The sequence below is a fragment of the Hordeum vulgare genome, chromosome 1H (genome assembly GCF_904849725.1).
Source record: "Hordeum vulgare subsp. vulgare chromosome 1H, MorexV3_pseudomolecules_assembly, whole genome shotgun sequence".
NCBI lineage: Eukaryota > Viridiplantae > Streptophyta > Magnoliopsida > Poales > Poaceae > Hordeum > Hordeum vulgare.
The window spans coordinates 450099116-450122698 of NC_058518.1; the positions used below are offsets into that span (position 1 = coordinate 450099116).

At 47.9% G+C, this 23583-nt stretch overlaps 2 protein-coding genes across 6 annotated transcripts; both read left to right on the forward strand.

The window, feature by feature from the left end:
• The first annotated feature begins 739 nt into the window (after positions 1-739).
• LOC123444413 (BRCA1-associated RING domain protein 1-like) lies at positions 740-14383 on the forward strand. Of its 5 annotated transcripts, XM_045121140.1 has the most exons (14): positions 743-1162; positions 9229-9317; positions 9578-9829; positions 9931-10031; positions 10138-10324; positions 10403-10497; positions 10569-10703; positions 10774-10908; positions 11446-11541; positions 11611-11752; positions 12031-12196; positions 12444-12601; positions 13529-13590; positions 13689-13870. In XM_045121140.1, exons 1-14 carry the CDS (start codon positions 976-978, stop codon positions 13771-13773), a joined length of 1890 nt encoding a protein of 629 aa, XP_044977075.1. In that variant the 5' UTR covers positions 743-975; the 3' UTR covers positions 13774-13870. The 5 variants fall into 5 exon arrangements, with proteins under 5 accessions (XP_044977081.1, XP_044977075.1, XP_044977052.1 ...); XM_045121146.1 differs by lacking the exons at positions 13529-13590; positions 13689-13870 and adding an exon at positions 12915-13414 and having other exon boundaries at positions 740-1162; XM_045121117.1 differs by lacking the exon at positions 13529-13590 and having other exon boundaries at positions 753-1162; positions 13689-14383.
• Positions 14384-20719: 6336 nt separating this feature from the next.
• On the forward strand, positions 20720-22040 carry LOC123413717 (peroxidase 2-like). Its single transcript, XM_045106614.1, has one exon. The coding sequence runs from the start codon at positions 20809-20811 to the stop codon at positions 21784-21786; it is 978 nt and encodes a 325-aa protein (XP_044962549.1). The 5' UTR covers positions 20720-20808; the 3' UTR covers positions 21787-22040.
• Positions 22041-23583: the final 1543 nt, after the last annotated feature.

The following is a 23583-nucleotide window of genomic DNA, read 5'->3' on the forward strand; positions in this document are numbered from 1 at the left end:
AGGGCGCTGACGGCCAACGACACATGGAGCTGTAGCGTCGGCTGGAGCGGGAAGCGGAGGAGGGCGCTGACGGCCAGCGACACATGAAGCTGTAGCGTCGGCTGGAGCGGGAAGTGGAGGAGGAACAATTGAGAGGAGGAGGAGCGCGCCTTTGCTGCGCCGCCGCCGCCACCAGCACAGCCCGCGTCGGCGGGGCAGACGACGGAGGCAGAAGCAGTGGCGGCACATCACGGCCCCGACATCAACGTCGTCTGGAACACGACGTTCCCGTGTGCCGGCCCTGCTCCGACGTTGATTGACCTCACCGACCCCGACGTCAACAACAAGGACGTCTAGGGCAGCGTGATGTCTGGTAGTTAGGTTTTTAATCTTTAATTAATATAATGAAGACGCGTGAACTCTCGCCGACCTTTGTGGTCGGCTTTAATGTTTAATTAATATTTGTTTTTATTTTTGGAAATGTTTGTATTTTTCTTCACGTGTTATTAAAATGGATCGGGTCAGTGTTGGACGCATGCGACGATCCAAATACGAAAGCGGACATTGGTATCCACCGGGGCGATCTAAATAAATAAAAACGGATAAATGGATCCTTCATACGACCCCATTGTAGTTGCTGTTATGCCGGTGCCCTTTTTTCGGCCGGAAAGGCTAGTACGGCTAGGGGGTAGTAGGCCGGGGTGGGGCGCAGTCAGTCAGTCAGGAGCGAGCGAGGAAGACGAGGCGAGAGGCACGCAAAAAATCCTTGTTTGACCTCCTTCATTCAAGTAGTGCGAAGCGAACGCTCGGCAGTGGCCACGCCCCCCTGCCACCCCCATGCCGCGCGCCCTGCTCCTTGTCAAATCGCCGCCTCGCTCCTCCCGCCCACTCCCCAGCGCCGCCCTTCGCCACATTTAAAGATTAAACCGCGACCGCTCCGCCGTCGCCGGGCCACGAGACGAGATCGTCGTCCGAGTAGCCGCCGGGCGTGCCGATATGGTGTCGATGGGGACCAGCACCGGGAGCCGGAGCGGAGCGGTCGTGTGGAGGGAGATAGCGTCGTCACAGCCGCCGGGATTCGGCCGGCCGACGGGGAGCGTGGGCGGAACAGCCTCGCGGAGCGAGAGACCGTCGCCGGCCCAGGGACTCGCCGCCGCGCGTCCGTCCTCGACACATTCCGGAGGTTCGCTCGCCGGCCCCCCTCTTCCGGGTATTCCCTATGTTGAGCCTATTCAGATCAAAGCAAAACTTCTGGATCCACTTTCGCCTATCGGCCGGCTTTAAACAGCCTCTGTCTCTTGCTTCCGTACGGCGAACTTGCTTCCGGCCGGCAAACGACACGGCGCGCGCCGCCGGGCTCGCCTGCCTTACTCCGATCAAACGGGCCTGCGTCAAACCTTTATCGCACGTGTCGCCGCCGCAGCGCCAACGCCGCCAAGTGCGGATTCAGTTTTTGAAGTGGCCTAATCGTGCGGTGTGGCCTACTCTGCCTTTTTTGTTTCGGTTCTTATAATTAGGATGCACATACGCACTTTACATGGCATTAGATGGAAGCTCTTTTCAATCTTTTCGTTTTACATAATATATACTGTTTGTTTTTCGAAATTCACAAAGACTTGTGGCAATTCCAACGCGGCTCACGAAACCAACCACCAATTTCTGGACTGCACGGTCTGGACACTTCTCTATCCAAACATCGGTCCTGAAAATTGTCCGGACGCCAAATCGGCATTGAACTGGAGAAGATTCAAAAATTGTCCGGATGTCCGAAATACCCAAATCAGCACTGGACTGGGGGAGGTTCCGGATGCCCGAAATACCCAAATCGGCACTGAACTGGGGGAGGTTTGCGGGAGTTTCGACATCCGCCATGTAGGGCTCTATCAACCCAACTAAAACCCTCTCCGCATCGGAACCTTCACGCATTCACGCCGACACGACCGGCTGGCCACACGCATTCACGCCGGCTAACCGGTCATCTACCCGACATTCACACTATCGCGGAGCCCCAGAAGCCTACTCCGACCACCCACATTGAACCCACCCTCCGCCTGCCGGGGCTATGTAGAGCCGTCCAACAATGCCCTCAAAACCATACACCTTCGAGCCCCTTCTCCCACCGTTTGAGCCGCCGGCCGGCCACCCCACTGTCGCAATGGACGAGACAGCTCTTGGGTGGTGGAGGCGGCTGTCGCCACAATGCTGTACTGAAATCACAACCGAGGTTCAGCCGGTGGAGGAGTTGCCGGTGTCTGGGGTTCATCCTGCTGCAGGTGGAACAACACTACAACTGAGTGCTTGTGGCCGCGGAGGAGGAGGAGCAGGCGCCAGCCCCGGTGGAGGAGCGGCCGGTGTCCGCATTTGGACTGTTGCAGGAGGAGCAGCGGTACAACCTCTTGCTCCTGGAGGAGTGCGTGGAGAATATCTCTTGGCAGAGTGCGTGTCCAGGATGCCGTTGTGGTCATGGTTGCTCGCTTCCGTGCACAACGCCTGCACCATCCATGCGAGCGTTGGTAGCTCTGTGACAACGACTCCTCTTTGAGGGGCTTGAGGCAGAGGACAATGACGCGCCAGACCAGCATGAGATGATGCCAACTAGGCATCCGTCCCCAGCTCCGCCTTGTTCACGTTGGCCGCAACGATGACGAGGCCGGACCGTCCCGCGCGGGGCTTGTCGACCTCAACTCCGACTAGGAGGAGTAGAGTAGGATTTATACTGTCCTTTTGCTATGAAAAATTATCCTGAATATCAACGAAAATCCGTTGTCCGCTTTTATTTGGTGACTGGTTGGATAGCTGGCTCCCCGCCGGCCCACCCGTTTTCTGCGGACCCTTCCAAACATGTCGACAGACATTTGGTGCCGTTCATTTGGTGATCCACATTGGAGTTGCCCATAGAGCTGCTTCCCTGTGATGATATGGTCGGCAATTCAGCATAATGTGCCGCTGCTGTTATGTGATGCCTCCGCTTATGATCTTGGGGTGGGGTGCGATAGCTGGGATTTTGTAATGTATCTAATATACCTGCCCCTTTTCCTATTGCTCAAGCCATTCCTAGGCAGGGTAATGACTTATTTTTTTTGACGGTGCTACGGCGGGCTTACGCCGGCCTGAACCAAATAATATTGAAAAAAACGGATAGTTACAAAAGAGGGGGTAGAGGGATCGGGGTGGCAAGGAGAATGCCAGGAGGAAGGACAAGCGGAAAGAAAGAAGGAAAGGAAGAAAGAGAAAAAAAGAGAAAAATTACAATCTCTCAGAGAGGTGAAACAACATTGTACACCAATCCCGCAGGAGAAGCGTTGACTGCTCGTTGGAGCATCTGTTCGACCATAGCATTATGTCGTCTACAGCCATTCGGGCAACCAGGTGGATAGGTTGTAGCTACCCCCTGAAAACCATTGTGTTTCTTCTTTTCCAAATATTCCATAGAATCGCAGTGATTATTGTGGAACGAGTCTTGTTAGCAGGTTGAGATCCCCAAAGCTGCGTAAAGTCCGATGGAGGGGAGGCAGAAATAGCAGAGAGCTCCTGCCACAGTGGTCCCAGATGGTTGCAAAGAAGGAATAGGTGTTCTGCAGATTCCGAAGCCGGGCAGAAAGGACAGGAGGAAGAGTCCGTTATCGCCGCCCTTTTGAAGCGTCTTTCGTTGGTGAAGAGTCGATTCTTGCATGAAAGCCATAGGAAAATTCTGCATTTATTGGGTGCATAGTTCCTCCAGATTACTGGCGCGAAGGGGTCCAGAGGTTTGTTGGCCCAAACCGCCTTATATGCAGAGTTGCAAGTTAGAGGCTTGCCGTGGATACGTCCCCGTCGTTTGTCCTGAACCTGCACATTCAAGGAGACAGATGCCAGCAAGGTACGAAGATTATCCAGTTCAATGTCTGCAGCGTTAGATAGTCTCGGAGCCAAGTCAAGTTGCAGTTGGGGTTCACTAAGCACTCGGGCAACGGATGCCGAAGGCCTGAGGGAGTGAGAAAAGATGGCAGGGAAGATAGTTGCAAGATTCTGAGTATTGTTGGGTACCCATAGGTCAAGCTAGAAGGCAGTAGTCAACTCATTTCCGATCTGCGCCATAGTTACGGACCGAAAGAATTCGATCCCCTTGGCAATGTCTCGCCAAACAGAGGATTGAAAAGGGTGAGAAGTGTCCATGTCCCGAGAGACCGACCAACCATATTTTGCCGTCAATGGAGAGGAGTTCGGATTTTGGATGTCGGAGTGTAGTTTATTCAAGTGAGAGGAGTAAGCAAGAGTTTAAGTGATGCAGAGAAGAAAAACCTAGACCCCCTCGCGAGAACGGAGCACATACAAATTCCCAAGCCACTTTACATTGACCACCCGACACTTTTTCCTGTCCTGCCCAGAAAAAAGCCCGGCAACGTTTATCGATTTCCTGAACAATGCCCGCAGGCAGCAAAAGAGCGGTCATGGCATATATAGGAAGGGCTCGCAGAACAGCTCTAACCAGGATTGCGCGACCGGCAATGTTAAGGACACCTCGCCAGCCTGCCAAACGACGGTCAATCTTGTCGATGATGAAGAAAAAGTCTTTGATGTTTAGTTTGTGGGTAGATAAAGGCAGACCTAGGTAGGATTGTGGGAAGGAAGCAATTGTGCACCCTAGAATTGATGCAAGTGCAGATGCGAGGGCCGGTTCGACATGAATAGGAGCGAAGGTGCTCTTGTGGAAGTTGATCACCAAGCCCGTGGCATTTGAGAATTGAAGCAGGATTGATTTAAGCGTATGAAGCTGTTCCAGGTCTGCTTGCAGAATAATTAGGGTGTCGTCGGCGTATTGAAGCACCGGGCATGGAATGGCCGAGTCAATGGGGTGAGACAGTAGGCCGTTGGAGGAAACCTGGTGAATCAAACGCTGGAGAACATCAGCGACAATAATGAATAGGAGGGTGGAGGTTGGGTCTCCCTGCCGTAGGCCCTTTTTGCAAGCAATCCAGGGTCCTGGTTTACCGTTAAGAAGCACGGCCGACTGACTGGTCTGATTTAGATTTTGAATCCAGTCGCACCATTTCGAAGGGAAACCTTTAGCTTTTAAAATAGCCGCCAACGCGTCCCAAGAAACAGAATCAAAGGCTTTGTGAAAATCTAGTTTTAGAACGATCGTTTATTTTTTACGCTTGAAACAAGTTTGAACTATATCAGCAGCGTAAATAAAATTGTCAGCGATACTTCTGCCTTTAATGAAGCCAGATTGGTCATGATGGATGATTAAAGGTATGAAAGGTTGTGCCCGGGATGCCAGACATTTGGAGCTGATCTTAATGAGGCAGTTTTGAAGAGAAACCGGTCTGAAATTATCAGGAGACGAGGCTCCAACTCGTTTAGGGAGTAACACAATGAAAGCTTTATTAATCCTTCGAAGGTCGGCAGAGCCGATGTGAAAATCATTCAGCAGAGCAAGCAAATCGTGCTTGACAAGATCCCAGTTAATCCTGAAAAAGGCAGGGCCGAACCCATCTGGGCCCGGGCTTGCATTCACATTCATGCTAAGAATCGCCATTTTAATCTCTTCGAGGGAGAAGGGTCTAATAAGAGAGCAAGCTTGAGAGCTGCTCAGCTTTGAGTCAATGAATAGTCTGTCAAGATCAAAATTGATGACCGAGTTAGATGTGGTTCCAATGATATTTTTGAAGTAGTCGTGAAGAATGGAAGCCTTGTCGGTGTGGGAGGTGATGGCCGCCCCGTTGACATGCAAGCACGGGATTTGATTTTTGCGAAAGCGGACGGAGGCGCAGATATGCATGTAGCTGGAGTTTTCGTCACCGAGAGTGCATTCTCTTATTTTTGCACGTTGTCTCCAGTATGCGGCCAGAGGCTTGTTATGACGATGTAAAGCCAGTTTAACGGCAATACGAAGTGTAAGCTCTAGTTGAGAGAGGTGGCGGCCTTCCTCGAGCTTGTCAAGCACAGAAATAGTGGTGGAGCAGTTGGAGGCAAGACACCTAGGGGTTTTAGCGTTTACTAGCCATTTTTTGGCCATATTGCGAGTACGTTTGAGCATGAGGCAGATGCGGCCAGCAGAACCGAGATATTGATGGAGTTGGCCAACACTGGCCCAATTTTGGTTGATTTGTTGAATGAAGGCAGGGTTTGATAACAACAGGTTGTTGAGCCGAAAGATGGACGGTTTCGGAATGTCCGTGGAGGCCGATAGGACAATGGGGACGTGGTCGGATGTGGAGCGAGTGAGGGAAGTGAGAGCGGAGTCAGGAAATAGGTTAGTCCAATCGATGTTGACAAAAGCCCTATCCAGGCAAACTAAGGTCGGGTTATCTTGTTGGTTAGACCAGGTATAAAGCCTGTCTAGAAGAGGGATTTCCTGGAGGTGGAGAGAATTTACTGTCGAGGCAAACAGGTTTGCTTTGGTTGAATTAAAAGAAGCCGAAGACTTATTGGAGGGTCTTAGAATTAGATTAAAATCCCCCATAATTATCCAAGGAAGATTAACCGACTTAGAAAAAGACTGAAGAGAGTCAAGGAAAGCAGATTTACTAATGCGGTCACAAGGTTCGTAGACGTTGGTTACGATAAAGGAAGTTCCATTGGCACAGAGAGAAAACCAGCAAGAAATAGCAAAACGGCCAAGGTGAACCTTAGTGCACCGCAGATGGGTGTCATCCCATGCCGTTAGTATTCCGCCAGAGGCCCCATTTGAAGGAAGAAAGTGAAAGGAGCGGAAGCCGGGAGGAAGAAAGGAGCTGGCCTTAAAGACTGAAATTTGTTCATGTTAGAGTACGTGATGGGCCTGGGCCCGTTAGTCTTAGGGTTTGCTTAGGGGTCAAGTAAGCCTTACTTGGGAGTCAAGTAAACCTCTCTATATATGGAGAGGAGATGTATCAATCTAATCAGGCAAGAATTAAGAAGGAAAACCCTTTTCCCTCTTGCCCGGCCGTGGGAAAGGACCCCCACGGCCGGCTCTCTCACGCCCTCGCAACTCTCTCTCCCGCTCAAACCCTAGCAACCATAACATCTGGTATCAGATTGCTCAGGCTCGATCATGTTCACCCTATCGCCGCCGCTTCCTGTCGGCCTCACCCCGGAGGAGATCGCCGGAGCAATCCGCGATCTCACCACCGCCGTCCAAGGGATCTGCCTCTTCCTGGCCGGTCCTTACAGACCGCCGCCGGCCGCGCCATCAGTCGCCGCCTACGGGCCGGCGCGGCTGCCGTGGCAGCCGCCGCGATCGCCGGGCCGCGGCAGCCGACGCTGCTGCTATCGTCGCCGCCACTCGACGTTAGGCTGCTGCAGCCGCCGCTGCCGCTCCCTGTCTCCAGGCCGATCTATATGGCGGCCTGGGCGCCGCCGCGAATCCAGTCGCCACCGGCGCCACCCCAACAGTACGGCGGGCCCTCCCGCTTCGCCGGTCCCGACGGTGCGCCATTCCACGGGGGGTCCTCCATGGTCACAGCACCGGCGCCGACCCCCGCACGGCCGCCGCCGCCGCCCTCGGCTGTGACCACGGCGCCGGTCATCACGTTCCAGCATGGGATGCCCTACGACGGGACTGCGACGACCTCGTTCCCAGCAGCGCCACCGCCGTCCCAGGACAATCCCATCCAACAGATCAAGTTCCAGCCGTCGCCGGCACCGCTTCCGGCTTGGATCACAACCCACCACGTGTCGGCGGCGGTGAGGCTGCAGGCTGCTGCGCGCGGCCTCCTAGCGCGTCGGCATGTGCGGGAGATGCGTGATTTGCAGTTGCAGCTCCTCCAAGTTGCGCTTCGCGGTGCAACACACCTCGATCTCGTCCGCTGCGTGGGGGATCCTGGGCATGCGGTTTCCCCCACGGGCGGCAGGCATGCTATTTTTCCCAAGGGCGACGACCTCCAAGTCTGCGACATCGACAGTCAGCCGGCGGGGAGAACACATGGTGTCACCGACAGGAGCGCACTGCGTAGCACCACTGCATTCCGCCGCCATGGGGCTGCAAACGGACAAGTTCGGCGAGCGGAGGATTCTCGCCTTATCGTTCGGAGTCAAAAATAAAGAGTCGGAGTCTCATTGGGTTAGCTTATTTCAGGTCAATACAATAGGCCGAGATGTAAAAGGCTTGTTTTTTAGGCGTTAGGGTTGTGTGGGGTCGAATCGTTGTTAGGTTGCAGCTCGAGGACGAGCTGCATGTCTAGCTGGGGTGTAGTGTTAGAGTACGTGATGGGCCTGGGCCCGTTAGTCTTAGGGTTTGCTTAGGGGTCAAGTAAGCCTTACTTGGGAGTCAAATAAACCTCTCTATATATGGAGAGGAGATGTATCAATCTAATCAGGCAAGAATTAAGAAGGAAAACCCTTTTCCCTCTTGCCCGGCCGTGGGAAAGGACCCCCACGGCCGGCTCTCTCACGCCCTCGCAGCTCTCTCTCTCTCCCGCTCAAACCCTAGCAACCATAACAGTTCAAGCTTAGTTTCTTGTAGACAGAAGATAGAGGCGGTAGCAGATTGCAGACATCTTTTAACGTCTGTGCATTTGTTTTCTCTCCCGAGTCCCCGAACGTTCCAAGAGGCAATTTTGATTTGTCTATTCATGGGAACTAGAGAGCAACGGTACCGCAGAAGAAAAGAAAAGAGATAAAAGTAGATGATCACTGTTACATTTGAGGGCACATGTATAAAATGTGGAGACAATCCGCGATGGGCAGTTACACAGGCCGTAGCCAAAGGAGCAGCGGCGGGAGAGACTAATACTTGTTGGAATAAAAAAACAATAGGACGAGACAGGGCATGCGGTAGCCGGCAGTTGATGGCGAAGCAATGCAAAAAGAACGAAGCAAGCATAGCAGCCGCCGAAGGCAGAACTGCATGGAGAAGGGCTTCGCCGCCGGCGATGACGCAGAGGGCCGTTACACATCGGCACACTCCGGCGCCACCTTGTTGAGACATCGCAAGCCTCTGCGAACTGCAGCACGTCTCTGCAAGCGAGAGGAGTGCCTGCCGCAGCCAGCTGAAGCAGTTCCTTCGCCGGCAGCAGGCCGGCGGCAGAAGCTGGAGTCTTGCCATCGAGCCTCTGCTTTTTGAGCATGGGTAATGACTTATTGTGAATGGTAAAATATGATTAGCCCTGACCAGTCTCTAAATCGCATTGTGTTGGAGCATGCTGAACTATTGTTTTCAAAAATATTATTATGCCATTATGCAGTTCATCTAGACAGACAGTTGCTTGAAATTATGATAAAACAAGACTTGTTCGGTAGTTGCTTTTAGCTTCACTCTACTCATCACCACTTTGATGCTTGTAGGTACCAAGTCTGCTACTCGTACTGACATGTTGGTCGGCATAGGAATGGAAGCTGACTGTGATAATCTTGAGGTTCCACGACATGTTGGGGTACTTTGTGCATGCCTTTCTTCGTTGAAACAAATATGTTCATTTTTTGATGTAGTTCTTTTCCCCAATCCTGATGGATTCGTGTATTACGTATGCATAGAAGTAGGACACAGTTTCATGCTAACGACTGGTACATTCTTACGCTATAACGCATATAGAAGTGCTGGAATAGCAACCATATAATAGTATCAACTGTTTACTCCTTTATGAATTACATTCATTGTGCATCAACATTCTAACTGGATTACTTTTTGGTACAGAATGAACGTGCATCCCCTGCGAAAGGCCGAAAGAGGAAATTTTTTATTGATACAACGAAAGGTGCATCACCAGGTGTTAATGCAAGTAACACTGGGCAGCACCTGCGTTCCTGCAGAAAAGGCAAGGGCCCAGGGAAACATGCAAAGTTAGAAGACAACAAAGGTGCTACTAGGTTGGGGAGAGATCAGACACCAATCGGTTTATTTGAAGATGAATGCGTTTTTTGCCATTCATTTAGAACCAGTGAGCCGGTAACATGCTGCATATCATTTACGTATATCAAGTAAAAATTGTCTGTTGAAGTCTTCTTATTTGTACTGGCACTAAAAAATGTTCACTTTTCCTATGTCAGTGGCATGGTCCAATGGTAGTCTATCACAATAGAAGGATTGTGCCCAGTGATGAGGGCATCCCTACCAACGCCGTCTATGTCCATGAGAGATGCATGGTTTGGTAAGTTTATTTACACAGCAGGGTTAACTTTTCATATTTAATTTATTTAGAATCATCATATGCAGTGTTCATCCATCCTTTTCATTCTTTACCCATATTTCTGAAGGGCCCCAGAAGTGGAATCCAATGGTGATACTTTTAAGAACGTGGAGAATGAAATCAATCGTGCTAAAAGATTGAGATGCAGCAGATGCAAACTCCGGGGAGCAGCGCTTGGTTGTTATGACAACTCCTGCAGAAAAACATATCATGTCCCATGTGCAATGATGATACTAGAATGCCGCTGGGATGTTGTAAGCTTTTGAGTATACCTTGTCCTTGATCCATTTATAAACACTGATATTCTGACATGTCTAGTTTTGATTTTGAAGGAGAATTTCCGTGTTTGGTGCCCCAAGCATGCAGCACGTGATGAGAAGCGCCCACCAACAATGGAGAGTGACACTCCTTCCCTCGTCCTTCAAAAGTACGCGATCTTTCTTCAACCTTCATGTAACTTGATTAATCCTTCATTTTATAATTCAGTGTTGTATCTAGTCATTCCAGCCAATGTCCAGCTAAAGAAATTTCGGTCGATTGCCAAATGGAAGATGAACACATTAATCCATTACCGGGCGATGAGATGAGCTCACCACTACTTGAAAGTGACACTACTTCCGCTGTCCTTCAGAAGTATGCGATCTTTCTTCAGCCTTCTTGTTACTTGATTAATCCTTCATTTTATAACTCGGTTTGTATCTAGTCATTCCAGCCAATGTCCAACTAAAGAAATTTTGGTCGAATGCCAAGTGGAAGATGAACACATTAATCCATTACCGAGCGGTGAGGTGAGCTCACTGACAATGGAGAGTGACACTCTTTCCCCCGTCCTTCGAAAGTACGTCCTTCATGTTACTTGATTAATCCTGCATTTTGTAATTCTGTATTGTATCTAGTCATTCCAGCCAATGTTCAGCTAAAGAAATTTCTGGCGATTGCCAAATGGAAGATGAACAAATTAATCCACTTGTCACATCAAATTCTTCTTTACCTGGACAAGTGCCTGGGCATGCCATCTTTCTTTGGAGATAGTTCTGTTCGTCTAATTAATCATCTATTGAATTCATGCTCCAGCCAGTTGCTCCAAAAGTCCAAACTGATGGAGGGAGATGGGCAATATATTTCAACATCCCCCCTCACGTCTAGGCTATTTTAATTCTTAGACGTGGGATCAATGTAGGCCGCGCAATCGAATAATTTTAATACCATGTTGGCAGGGTCTTGAACTCAAGACCTCTTGGCTCTGATACCACATTGAATTCATGCTCCAGCCAGTTGCTTCAAAAGTCCGAACTGATGGAGGGAGACGGGCAATATATTTCAACATCATTAATCTTTTATTTTGTAGTTGATTTGTTGTATTTTATTGTTCCAGCCAATATTTAGTTAAAGGTGGAACTTCTGTCCTTCATAGAAGGGAAGATCTGCAAGTAGATCAGCTGAACACCTCGAGTTCTTCCTTGCCTCAGGGGTATGTGTGGCAGAGGTTACTGATCAGATGTTCCATCACTATTCATTAATATTCTTCTATAATTTGCAGTGTATTTCATGGTTACCGCCAATGTTCGGACAAAGAAAGAATTTCTGCCAATTACCGGAGAGAAGAAAAGCTAGTAAACCAGTCTAGCACCCCTGTGGATCAATGGGTTTTGCTCGGTGTATCTTTAAGTGTGTCAGAAAAGGTAGCATAGACTATACTAGTAAACAGTACTCTCCTTATAGAGCATTTGGATATATCTGAACAATACTCTCATTTTAGAGCTTTTGGATGTATCTGAACAGTACTCTCCTTTAAGAGCATTTGGATATATTAGAACAATACTTGCAAACATGTGTATGGACAAGTAATGCAGTGATCCTAATTTATGGTCAAATTTGAATTATATATAGTTTGCTGGTTTTCGAAATAAGTTATGTTCCATACCAAGCTTTGATAAAATTGTTTATGATTGTCATGCAGGATTCCTTGAAGGAATTTGCATCCTTAACCAGTTCAATCTTGGCTGAGGCATGGGACAGAAATGTGACTCATGTTATTGTGGGCAGAAATGCCGGTGACGCATGTGGCAAATCATATGAGGTCCTGATGGCGATACTGTCTGGAAAATGGATTGTCACAGTCAGATGTTAGTATTAATCCACCTTACATCTCCCTTGTTTTGTACTCCCTCTGTCAACTAATATAAGAGCGTTTGGATCACTTAGTGATGATTATTGTACTACTTCCAAACTCATGCTACATACTGCTTTATGTGACAAGCTGCTGGTATTTTGCACTTCCATTTATCCATGGCGATCTAAACTTATCCTAGCTCGGCAGAGAATGTCATTTATCCTTGCACTGAAGCAGTTCACGTCATATTCCTGTCTTAGGGATTATGGATTGCTTGGTGGAACCGATTCCAGATGTAAAAACTTGCTTGGAGAAGCTGGTTCCTGGCCCGGAAATTTCTTACGAGGTGAATTTCTGTGATGGTTCGCGCACATCAGGTTATGGACCGACGAAAGGAAGAGCTAGAGCTGCTGAACGGGTATGTAAACATGTCTGGCAATATTACATTCTCTACAAATTCAATATAGAGAAATGCATATATAGTGAAAACTGATCGCAGTTTGCCTTATGTATCAGTTCAGGGAATTGGTTTACAATTTTTTTGTCATAAGTTCCTACTGCAACTAAGTGTAAAAATGTATTGAAATTCACACAGAGGCAGTTTGATGTCAAAGGCTTAAAATGCATCTTTAGAGAAATTTAGGTGTTCCGTGGTCAGTATATTCCAAGAGCTTTTCTTTTATAAGGTGGGGTGCTAAACAGATTTTCATATGCTCTTTTGAAAAATGCAGCAGCGCTGCTTTCTAGTAGTATTGATTAAGGTAGAAGAAATTGTACATAGAGTACAGTAGGTTCTGTTGATGCTTGGGTCCTTGGAGTATCTGGAAGCGGGGCGGCGGCCCTGGTGGTGGGAGCTGCTGGCTCGTGGGCGGAGCTCGCAGCTTGGGTGCTGACAGGCTCGTTGTCATGGCCGCATGGGCGGCATGGGGGCGGGCCTTCGACGAGCTACGGTGGTGGTGCGGCCGGCGACCTCCTGCCGTGTCGTACCACGGCCGGCGATCTCCTTTGCCGTAAAACCTCGATTCAGTGGATCGGGCGGTGGCGGCTCTCCGGTGTCGTTTCTTTCTTGAAAGCACCGCTTTGGAGTTTCGTGGGTCGTCGAGTTTTGGTGTTGCTGATTGTCAGCCCCTTGTATCTGCCTTGGGTGTGTGTGGTGTCGGGTGGTATGCTTTCTGTATGTGGATCGTTGTTTTATATATAAAGCGGGGCGAAAACCTTTTTCGGTAGTACAGAGGGAGCATTAGAGAAAGCAAGGAAACTGGAAACATGAGGGAATCAACTGAGAAAGATTAGATTTCCATATTTCGATTGCATCCACATCTAACAAAGCAATTCTCTTTTGCAGTGTTGTTTTACAAATTCTCTTTTGAAGTGTCATCTCCCTGACTATGGAATGCATTTCAATAGGCATGGATCTTATGAACGCATCTCAATTATTGTATGTAATAAAAGCAACAATGGGAAGGCCTTTATACAGCCAAATGATGAGAACATGATGTTTGCAGGCACCAAAACTGTTCTCAGGACTGCATTTCTGCCTCAGCGCCTACATGGACCCTGAAGACAGAGAAACCATCCGAAGACTCGTAGCAGCTGGTGGAGGGCAAGTACTGGAGGGAATCAGCCCAGACCGGTTGCATGAGAATCTGAACAGAAATCCCGCGGAGGTGTACTTCATCTACGACAGCAGCCCTCCAAGGAAGATCACTAAGGATTTCGATCTTATCCTTGGCAAGGAGATTCAGGAGAGCATCGAGTATGCGAAATCGGGAGCACATGTGATCAGCCACACGAAGCTGCACGACGCCATCCTGTACTACGATGCGCGGATCCTGGAACGGAGGCTTCACGAAGATATGTGAGTGAAGGACGCGGCTTCAAGCGGTGGCTTTTCGCTCGCGGTACGACAGTTTTTTGGGTTCAGCCCCCCACATGAGCTGCTTGGGGTGCTGTCGAAAGTTGCCAGATCACATACTCTACTCACCCAATAGGCTGTAGGGTGATGTCTGTTGTTGTTTTAGTGCTGGACTGTTCGTTTACCAGATTTTTAGTAACCGCGCCAGACGGTTGTTTCGCGGTGCCTAGGCGCTTGTTGTCTAATGGTTTTTTACCTTTTTGGTGGTGACTGAAGCCTCTGTTGGGCCGACGCATCATATGTTTGGAATTGGATTGTCAACTCTGAAGAAGCCCTCAACTGTTACATCGCCGCGCTGGTTTCTGCGTTTTCTACATCCTTCGTTCCTTGTATCTTTCTTTCGTAGTACTTCCTCCGTTCAAAATTACTTGTCGCAAAATGAATGAAAATGAATGTATCTAGAACTAAAATACATCTAAATACATCTATTCCTCCAACAAGTATTTTCGGACGGAGGGAGTACTTGGTTAGTCAAATTGACAGTTTAGAACTATTGAAGTAGCTTTGCTGTCACACTTCATAGTATTGCTTATATTATACTCCTAGCTAGTCACCAATAGCCCTGCAAGTGAGTTGGCTCTACAAAAGTCAGAGGCCAAGCACAAACAGGTTGTTCAGAAGAGGTTTTACGTTGCATTTCCATTCATCCGGATCACCGATCCATGTGCAGTACTCAAACATACTCCCTTTTGATTAGGTTAGGCAACCACCGGCCGATGCACATACACGCATGTGACCGATCGACATAAGATATCCCATATGCGACGACACATGAACATTCCACGACTTAGCTCGTGGCTCAATCCCAGTGGAGGCTAATAATCCCCAACTGACATGCACATGTAATGCCGACTAGCGAAGTGGCACGCTTTGTTTCTACTGAGAAAGAAAAACCATAAATTTGTAAAGAAGAGAGAACGAAGAGAGGAAATGAACAAACTCGATGATGAAAGAAAACACAGGACGTGGAGGTTTCTACACCTACACCTGGGCACAAAGGCTGCTCGTGTGTACAGTAAAAATAAAATTAAATAGAAAAATATTTCAAAAAATTCTGATTTTTATGGCATACTTTGAGAAATGTTTGTTGCGCATGCAAAATTTCATCATGAAATCACATAGGTGGAAGGCATGGTAAAAACACAAAGTCGATGCTCTGCAAATATTACTTTTTGATGTATTTTGGAGCTCTGACTTTGTATTTTTTGCCATGACTTCCACTAGTATGATTCCGTGATGAAATGCATGCACAACCAATATTTTTTTAAATATGAAAAAAAGATTGGATTTTTTTATTATGCCGTTCACACGAGGAGCATTTGAGCTCAGGTGTCGAAAGATACTTTTGGAAAACATACCCTTATATTGGGGTTGGGGCCGATTATAGTTAAGTTGATTGAAAAAAATATCAGCCTTAGTCAATTGTTTAGCCGTCGGATCTAAATCGGACAGCTGATGTGCCTTCTTCTACCTTTCGAGGTCTTCTTCCTAATATGTCTTCGAGCGCAATGGTCGGCGGCACTCCCACGCACACCACGCCGCTCCACCCTCCCATCGCCGCCACCAACATTACATGAAAACCATAAGCCGAGTACTCACACTACTTGGCAAAGGCCAAATCCACCTCGAGACAAACTATGCCTAGTATCCCCGCAGAAAAAAGACGATGCCTAGTGTGACACTCGGCAAAGCCAACTTGGCTTACCACGGTCAGCTTACACTACTTTTAGCCGAGTGGCCAACAAATTACGCTCGGCTTAGGTCCTGTTTGGAATCACTTAGATTATATAATTCAGATTTTATAATCTATTATGTCTTCAAACAGGACATATTATGATGTAGATTATAAAAACTAGATGAACAGATTATAAAAAACTCACAATCTACTCTACCCCAGCTAAAATCAGATTATGAATTGCTAATGACCCATTATCCTTGTAAAGTTAGAGATAATTACATTCCTGCCACCGCCACCCTCCTTTAAAAAAACAGAGGGTAGGCATGTCATTATGCAATGTAAAACATGGATTACAATTTATATAATTTGACCTCCAAACATGCCCACCTAGATTTTTTATAAACCAGATTATATAATCTATCTTCATAATCCAGATTATCATAATCTATTGTGATTCCAAACAGGGCCTTACAGTGAAACACAAGGCAACAATATGTTCTTCTTATAGCGCAACTGCCGTGATGCCGCTGCCCCCGATCATTTTTCTAAATAACACAACCTCATATTCTTCTTCGACACTGTCAGCCGCATCCCGCACCCGAACGGCCTAGCCTCCGACCATCCTTCACCGACGACGCTGCTATCGCATCGTCCCCGACTCTGGGTCGCTCTAGTCCGAGGCCTCACCGATGCCATGCGCCTGGTTGGGGCTCTTTGGGGCTCTTTGTGGTGCCCCTTTCCATCTCGGGGTCGTACCTCCTCTTCACCCCTAAACCAGGCCTGACTACCCAAGCATGGCCAAGTACCGCACGGTGAACCAAGACGTGGTGACCCCGAACGCTCTTGATACAACCAATATAATACAAGAAAGTCCGTGCGCAATGTTATGTTCACGTCACGGCAAAATAAAGAGGAAGTGCAGGGTTTGATCGATCCATGAATAATCAGGATGTGGCATCTGAACATGTCCACGAACACATATGCAGGAGCTATTCATCAAACCGCATCCTCTAAACGTCAGTTGCCAGGTCCGGCCAATTTTCATTTCAAATGTATAGCAATATAAGAGCAAGTTAAAGTGCAACGTTCACATATCGTCCTATCACAACCAAAAAAGGGATGGATGTTCATAGTTTTTACATGAGCCTAATAATAAAAGTACCGGTCTGTGTAAAAAAAGACATTTTTGTACTGCCAAAGCAGTTATCTGCGCCTCCTCCTCACTACCCACCTTCTTCTCGGACGTCAAGCACTTCCACATCTTGACACGGATGACGTATACGATCATTGTCACATCATCATCCAACTCATCCATCCTCATGTTCAACATCTTGGTATCCTCTTAAACGGTCCCGAGCTCAACCATCCTCTCTTCGATCTTGGTCTCCATCTCTTAGAGGTTGATTTTCTACTCGATCTTCATCATCAAGATGTTAACCCTCTCGACTTCCTTTTACTTCTTTACATCAGAGCGCTTGACACATGCCTCCTTCTTCTTGGCCAATATGTCCTCGGACCTCTCTGTTATATTGGCCGACGCCCCTTTTCGCTTCTTATTGTCCTCCTAGCACTTATTTCCCTGGAACTCCCTTCTAATGTTCTTGGATGGCTCTCTTGTTGGGTCGGTTGGCTCACCCGCTTCTTCCTCGGTGCCAATGCCGACGGTCTTGATGGAGTTCACAATGGATAGTTTTCACTTCGGTGCCCCATTCAACTTCAACCAACAATGCACGAGGACGAAGTTCTTCTCCGCCTTCAAGAACAAGTTGCACGCATGGGAGGGATGAAAAAGAAAAAAAATGTCAACAAGATGCATATCTGTCCAAATGACCAACACATAGAACATATACGGCCAAATGACGAACACATATACCAACTTACTTGCTCGGTGATTAGTTGTTTTAAATAACCTAATACTTTCTCAAACCCTCTTGGATGATGTATCATTGATGGTTGAGCAACTTTGTCCCACGACCGCAGATGTGTGCATTGTAATAGGGCTTGAAATTCTTCTGTTCATGGAACCAATAATGAATATTGGACCAAAATGTTGCGCCCTCTCCGTGCCATGAATCGGATCAAAACTAGTGGCCAAGCACGCATTGCTCAACAACTTGTCGACCCATTCGAGAGGGATTCCACCGTCACTCTCCCATCCCGTTATTTGTTGCTTAAAAATATGCATTCTTCCAAGGTGTCACACCCTCTCAATCGAAAGAGTATGTTTTAATGTTCTTTTGCGGGATTGTTGATTCAATTACAGGATGTGTATGGAAGAATAAATAATTTGTTGGAGATGTGAGTGTGAGAGTAGTTAATTGCTGCCACTTAGGTCCTCGCACTGTGTGTCACCAACCAACCAACGAAGTAATCCAACAGAGTTCTACCCTGCGAATGAGTTTTTTTAGAAGTTTTCTGCATGTTCCTTGAAAACAAACGAGGCTAAACATGGCAAACACACATAAACTACAAGAGAACCCGCGAGAGAACGGGTGTCCCGTCCCAGTACAACTGCAAAAAAGTCCCCACTAAATGGAGAAAATGCAATCACGTCCTTGGGAAACTTCTCCCGACACCCATTGCCAGGCACAACCGCCGTTGAAACAACCACCGGAGGATGAAAGGGGCCTCTACAGTCCTAGAAACTAAGAACACACCATCGCTGCATCCAGTTTTGTGAGTCAATGGTGATCCTCGCCTCGAACGACAAAGCACTAACCATGTGTTGTGGTGTTTAGGTGTTCCCAACCTTAGGGAATTTAATATGGCTTTATTGGCTTCTTGGGGTAAAAGGAACTTCGATCAATTTGATAAAGATTGGAAGAAGAATAGTGATTTCAAGTATAATACCAGCTTACCAAATATTCTCTGGGCTAGAGCTGATGCTGGTTTTCCCTTTTGGGAGGGAGTTACCTGGGCTATGAACGCTTCTAGAACCTTTTACCACTGGAAAATTGGGAATGAGATGAATATCAAATTCTGGCATGATATTTGGGCACGAGAATGTTATCTCGAAACACAATTCTGGTATCTGTTTGATATTTGCAATCAAACAGACTGCTCTGTGGCTTAGGTTTGGGATGGTGAGACTTTGAAACTATCTTTTAGAAGATGTGTGGATTGGTGGTTCCAATTGATTGAAACCATCAAACAGTTCCCCTTATCTGACCTTCCCGATTCCGCAATATTGATGTTGGAGGCTGGGGTTTATTCAGTCAAATTCTTTTATAAAGCGATTAATTTTGGTGATGTGGTTTCTGCCCCAGGTGAGAGTCTTTGGAATGTGATGTGTCCTCGTAATATTCATGTATTTCTCTGGTTGTGTGCTTATAACAAAGTATTGATTAGAGATAATTTAGTTAAACGTAGAACTGTAGATTATCCTACTTGCCTTTTTTGCAATGAGATGGAGTCTACTCAACACCTCTTCTTTGATTGTGTGATTGCGAGGACCGTGTGGAATTTGGTTGGTGAGGGTTTTATAACTAACCAGATTTCTTGCTTCGAGGACGTTTGTGCCTTATGGAATTTTCATAAGAAAAAAATTGTGCTTAATATGGTGACCTCTGCCTGCTTGTGGAGTATTTGGTGACCGAGGAATGAATTTTGTTTTCAGGGTCGAAGTTAGAAAAGCCTGAATTGCATTCTCATGAAATGTGTGGTTTTCTCCTACAATGGGTGGTTCTCTGCAATTATGCACATGCAGGGCTTCTCCGTCAGTTCATCCTTCGGTTGGACCTGCACCGTGGAGAACTGCTCCGCATCGCCTGGAGTGATGCTCCTGATAACTGAAGATTGAGGTCGTTTTCCCTCATAGCTTTGTTCCTAGCTATTGTTGATCCATGTAATAAAATTTAGCAAGACAACTTAGACTTTTTCCGTGGTTTTTTGGTTAGTGGCAGGGTGTTAGATGCTTAAAGCCGATGTTTGTTTGTTGAACCTGTCTATTCATTTCTCCATTAATAAAGTGGAGCAGGGGAAGACCCCTTTCATTTCAAAAAAAAAACTAACTATGTGGTGCGTCGACCAGGGCAAATCCCCGTGCGTCTCAACCCAAACACCGGTTCCTCCATCCAGCGAAGTCGAAGGACAATCACCGGAGCTGATGCCTCGGACCACCAACCATGCACTGGAGAACCAAACCTTCCACCAGCCGCAGAGATCGCCACGAAGACAATCATCGCCGACCACAAAGCTTGTGGACAAAATCCGCCGACCATTGGAGGAGGCCCCGTCGAGCCGATGGAGAAGCTGGTGAAAGAAAAGGAAAAACGAGATCAACGCCACCATCTCGCCAATCTCGCCACCCACACTAAAACCCGTTGCTTCATGAAGACTTTGGAAAGACATGTTCCCCAACTCCATAACATCGCCAGAAGTGCCATCGTCCTTAGACGAACCGGGGTTGAGGAAGATTTATTGGACACTACTCCGCGGCCGTCACCCGGACGAAGCCAAACGAAAACCTAACCCTACGGCCATCTACAAACCGGGAGCTAGGGAGTTGGCTCTACATAAGTCAAAGGCCAAACAGGTTGTCCAAAAGTTTGTTTACAACAGCTCACATTGCATCTCCATCCGAGACTCACTCATCATGTGCTGTACGCAGACGTACTCCACGGGTAAATCAAAGGCAACCAACAGATGACACGACATAAATTTGTAAAGAAGAGAGGAAAAAGAGAGAGATGAATTCACTCGATTATTGAAGAAAACATAGAGTTAAATTAAGCCACTTCCAGCAGTCTCCATGTTCCATAACAGCAATGCATGTGCATGGTCAATTATTACTCCACTTCCATGCATGTCCGTGACACACATACATCTAACATTCCAACCAACAGTGTCAAGTTGCTATCTTATCAAGTGCACCATGGATTGGAACCCTTGCATGCATGTATAAATAGCCCTCCACATACGAACTATACATTCCATCACCTCATTCCATCTGCTCCTAATAGTCCACATCAAATCACACGCTCTCTTGTACACATCGGCTAATCAATTAAGGTCTAGCTTGACAAAAGAGACAATGGCCTTAGCTTCGCATAAGCTTTGTATTGCGCTGACATGCGTACTGCTGCTGTCGTCGTCCGCGTGCCATGGCCTGGAGGTGGGTTTTTACAAGAAGACATGCCCCCGCGTGGAGGCCATCGTGAGGGACGAGGTGAAGAAGTTCGTCTACAAGGACGCCGGCATCGGCGCCGGCCTCATCCGCATGTTCTTCCACGACTGCTTCGTCCAGGGATGCGACGGCTCGGTCCTCCTGGACCCGACGCCGGCCAACCCGCAGCCGGAGAAGCTGAGCCCTCCCAACTTCCCCAGCCTCCGCGGCTTCGAGGTGATCGACGCGGCCAAGGACGCCGTCGAGAAGGAGTGCCCCGACGTGGTCTCGTGCGCCGACATCGTCGCCTTCGCCGGCCGCGACGCAGCCTACTTCCTTAGCAAGATGACGGTCAAGATCAACATGCCGGCGGGCCGCCTCGACGGCCGCATTTCCAATTCCACGGAGGCCCTCGACAACCTGCCGCCACCATTCTTCAACCTCGACCAGCTCGTGGCCAGCTTCGCCGCCAAGGGCCTCAGCGCCGAGGACATGGTCGTGCTCTCCGGCGCCCACACCATCGGGGTCTCCCACTGCTCGTCCTTCGTCTCCGACCGCATCGCCGTCGCCTCCGACATCGACGCTGGCTTCGCCAACTTCCTGAGGAGGAGGTGCCCCGCTAACCCGAGCATGGCCAACGACCCCACGGTGAACCAGGACGTGGTGACCCCCAACGCTCTCGACAACCAGTACTACAAGAACGTCCTCGCGCACAAGGTGCTCTTCACGTCGGACGCCGCCCTTCTTACGGCGCCGGCGACGACGCAGATGGTGCGCGACAGTGCAAACATCCCCGGGCAGTGGGAGGCCAAGTTTAACCAGGCCATGGTCAAGATGGGAGCCATCGATGTGAAGACCGGCAAGCAAGGCGAAATCAGGAGGACGTGCAGGGTCGTCAACCAGTGATCGATCCATGCATGCGTCGTCACGGCGTCGCGTTAAATTCGTTTATGCGCTTTAGTTTTGCATTGTCTGAGGCCACCTACTTGTGATTTTCGTTCAATTTCATGCATGTGAATGGTTGTTAGGCTGTGTTCAAATTCTTTGTTGGCTGCTTATTGATGCTGCAGTTGAGTTCTGCTTGGGTAACAGATTTTGATGCAGATTAAAGGTAAAGATTGCAAGTTACCCCTTCAATCAAAAAGTTTAGATTGTTCTGATCTCTTGTTTGCTCCATTGCGGCAATAGATATTAGAATTAACTATTGGTTTCTGAATACACGTTGCAGTTGACTATGATTGAGTTTTACTTATCTAAATTGGACATCTTAGATTGATTTTTCTCCTTAAATTTCCTTGTTTCGTAATATTAATATTATTTTAGAAAAGAACACAAAACTAGAAAAATATACGAATGTGGGTGCAAAACAAAGTACTACAAAAGTACAGAAATTCTGAAAACTTAAGGGTGTGATTGGTTGCTCGCATAACAACCAGTAGGCTGTGTGAGATCAAATTTGGCTCGTTTGGATACCTTCGCGGTCGGCTGGGTCTGCATAGCATGCTTCTCAAAGTAGCGCAGAGCCTGCTCTGGAGGACATGAATCCACCATTTCCAACGAGTCAGGTCCGAGCGAACGCAAGGAGGGCACACGGATGCACACGTGGGAACGAGCGGAAGACGATCCGGTTTCCCCCGAAGGCGCGCCATAAATCCAGTAATATGCTACACCTATAAAAAAACTTACAAAGGTTACTTAACCTTACAAACTAATTCATTCACTCCCCCCTGATTTTCAGTAGGGGTGGTCCCCCTAATTCCTATATTACCAATCATAATCTTCCATGTCAGTTTGTTTGTAAAATCTATATGTAAACCTTTGTAGATGTAGCATTACTTATCACAGCTCACTCTTCCATATCCCCACTATTACTCTCCCTCTCTCTCTCTCAACGAAAACACAAGCATCATTAGAGGCGGGTGGATTTGGAAGGTGACCACCGGCCACAATCATCGACGAGCACTTCATCACACATTCGTCAGTGGCAGTAAGCCCCACCCTGCCCGATTTGAGTTCGATTGGGATCGAGTTGGGTCTTCACTTGGCTATCGACTTAGGGTTATATTTTGCGAGAAGATCAGTGTGGTTTGAGGGGAGATTAGTTAGATATACGGAAACATCAATCTGATTTGGGCTTAGACCAGTTCAATTCGGGGAAGATCGGTGTGATTTAGGCTTAGGGGTGGTACCGCGTCGAACAATGATCTTCATTGATGTGTAGCCCATGTATTAGAGTGATCGTTGGCAAGAGGGTTGGTTCTGAACATTGTACTTCTAATCCTTGTACCCGCTCTCCCCTTCTACACGACAACATGAAGTCAAGATCATCGCCATTGACATGCATATTGTGATGATCCTAAAGATCACCATTCATGTGGGCACTCTATGATCCTACACAACACAACTCAGGGCACATCACCATTTTCTTGAACATTGATCATATGTTCTTCCTTTAAGTGCTCTGCCAACAAGTTGGCTTTTGGCAATGCTGCTGAGAGCAATTGCTTCAAGGGCAAGGATGTAGCAGTAGTCAGCGCCACTACGAGGCATCAAGGGAGGGCAAAATTGACAAAAATGACCCCTGGGGGGGAAAGAACTCACAGAGTGACCCCTCGGGGAAAATATTTCACCCGTCTGACCATTTTGTGTGGCGCCCGACACCTAGGCGCCACACTACACTGTGTGACGCCTAGCCGTTCGGCG

Coding starts and splice junctions, on each gene's coding strand:
- LOC123444413 (XM_045121117.1), top strand. CDS start 976: ATGGTGTCGATGGGGACCAGCACCGGGAGCCGGAGCGGAGCGGTCGTG. Junction 9,318..9,577: donor AGGTTCCACGACATGTTGGG/GTACTTTGTGCA, acceptor TTTTTGGTACAG/AATGAACGTGCATCCCCTGC. Junction 10,704..10,773: donor ACTTCCGCTGTCCTTCAGAA/GTATGCGATCTT, acceptor GTTTGTATCTAG/TCATTCCAGCCAATGTCCAA.
- LOC123413717 (XM_045106614.1), top strand. CDS start 20,809: ATGGCCTTAGCTTCGCATAAGCTTTGTATTGCGCTGACATGCGTACTG.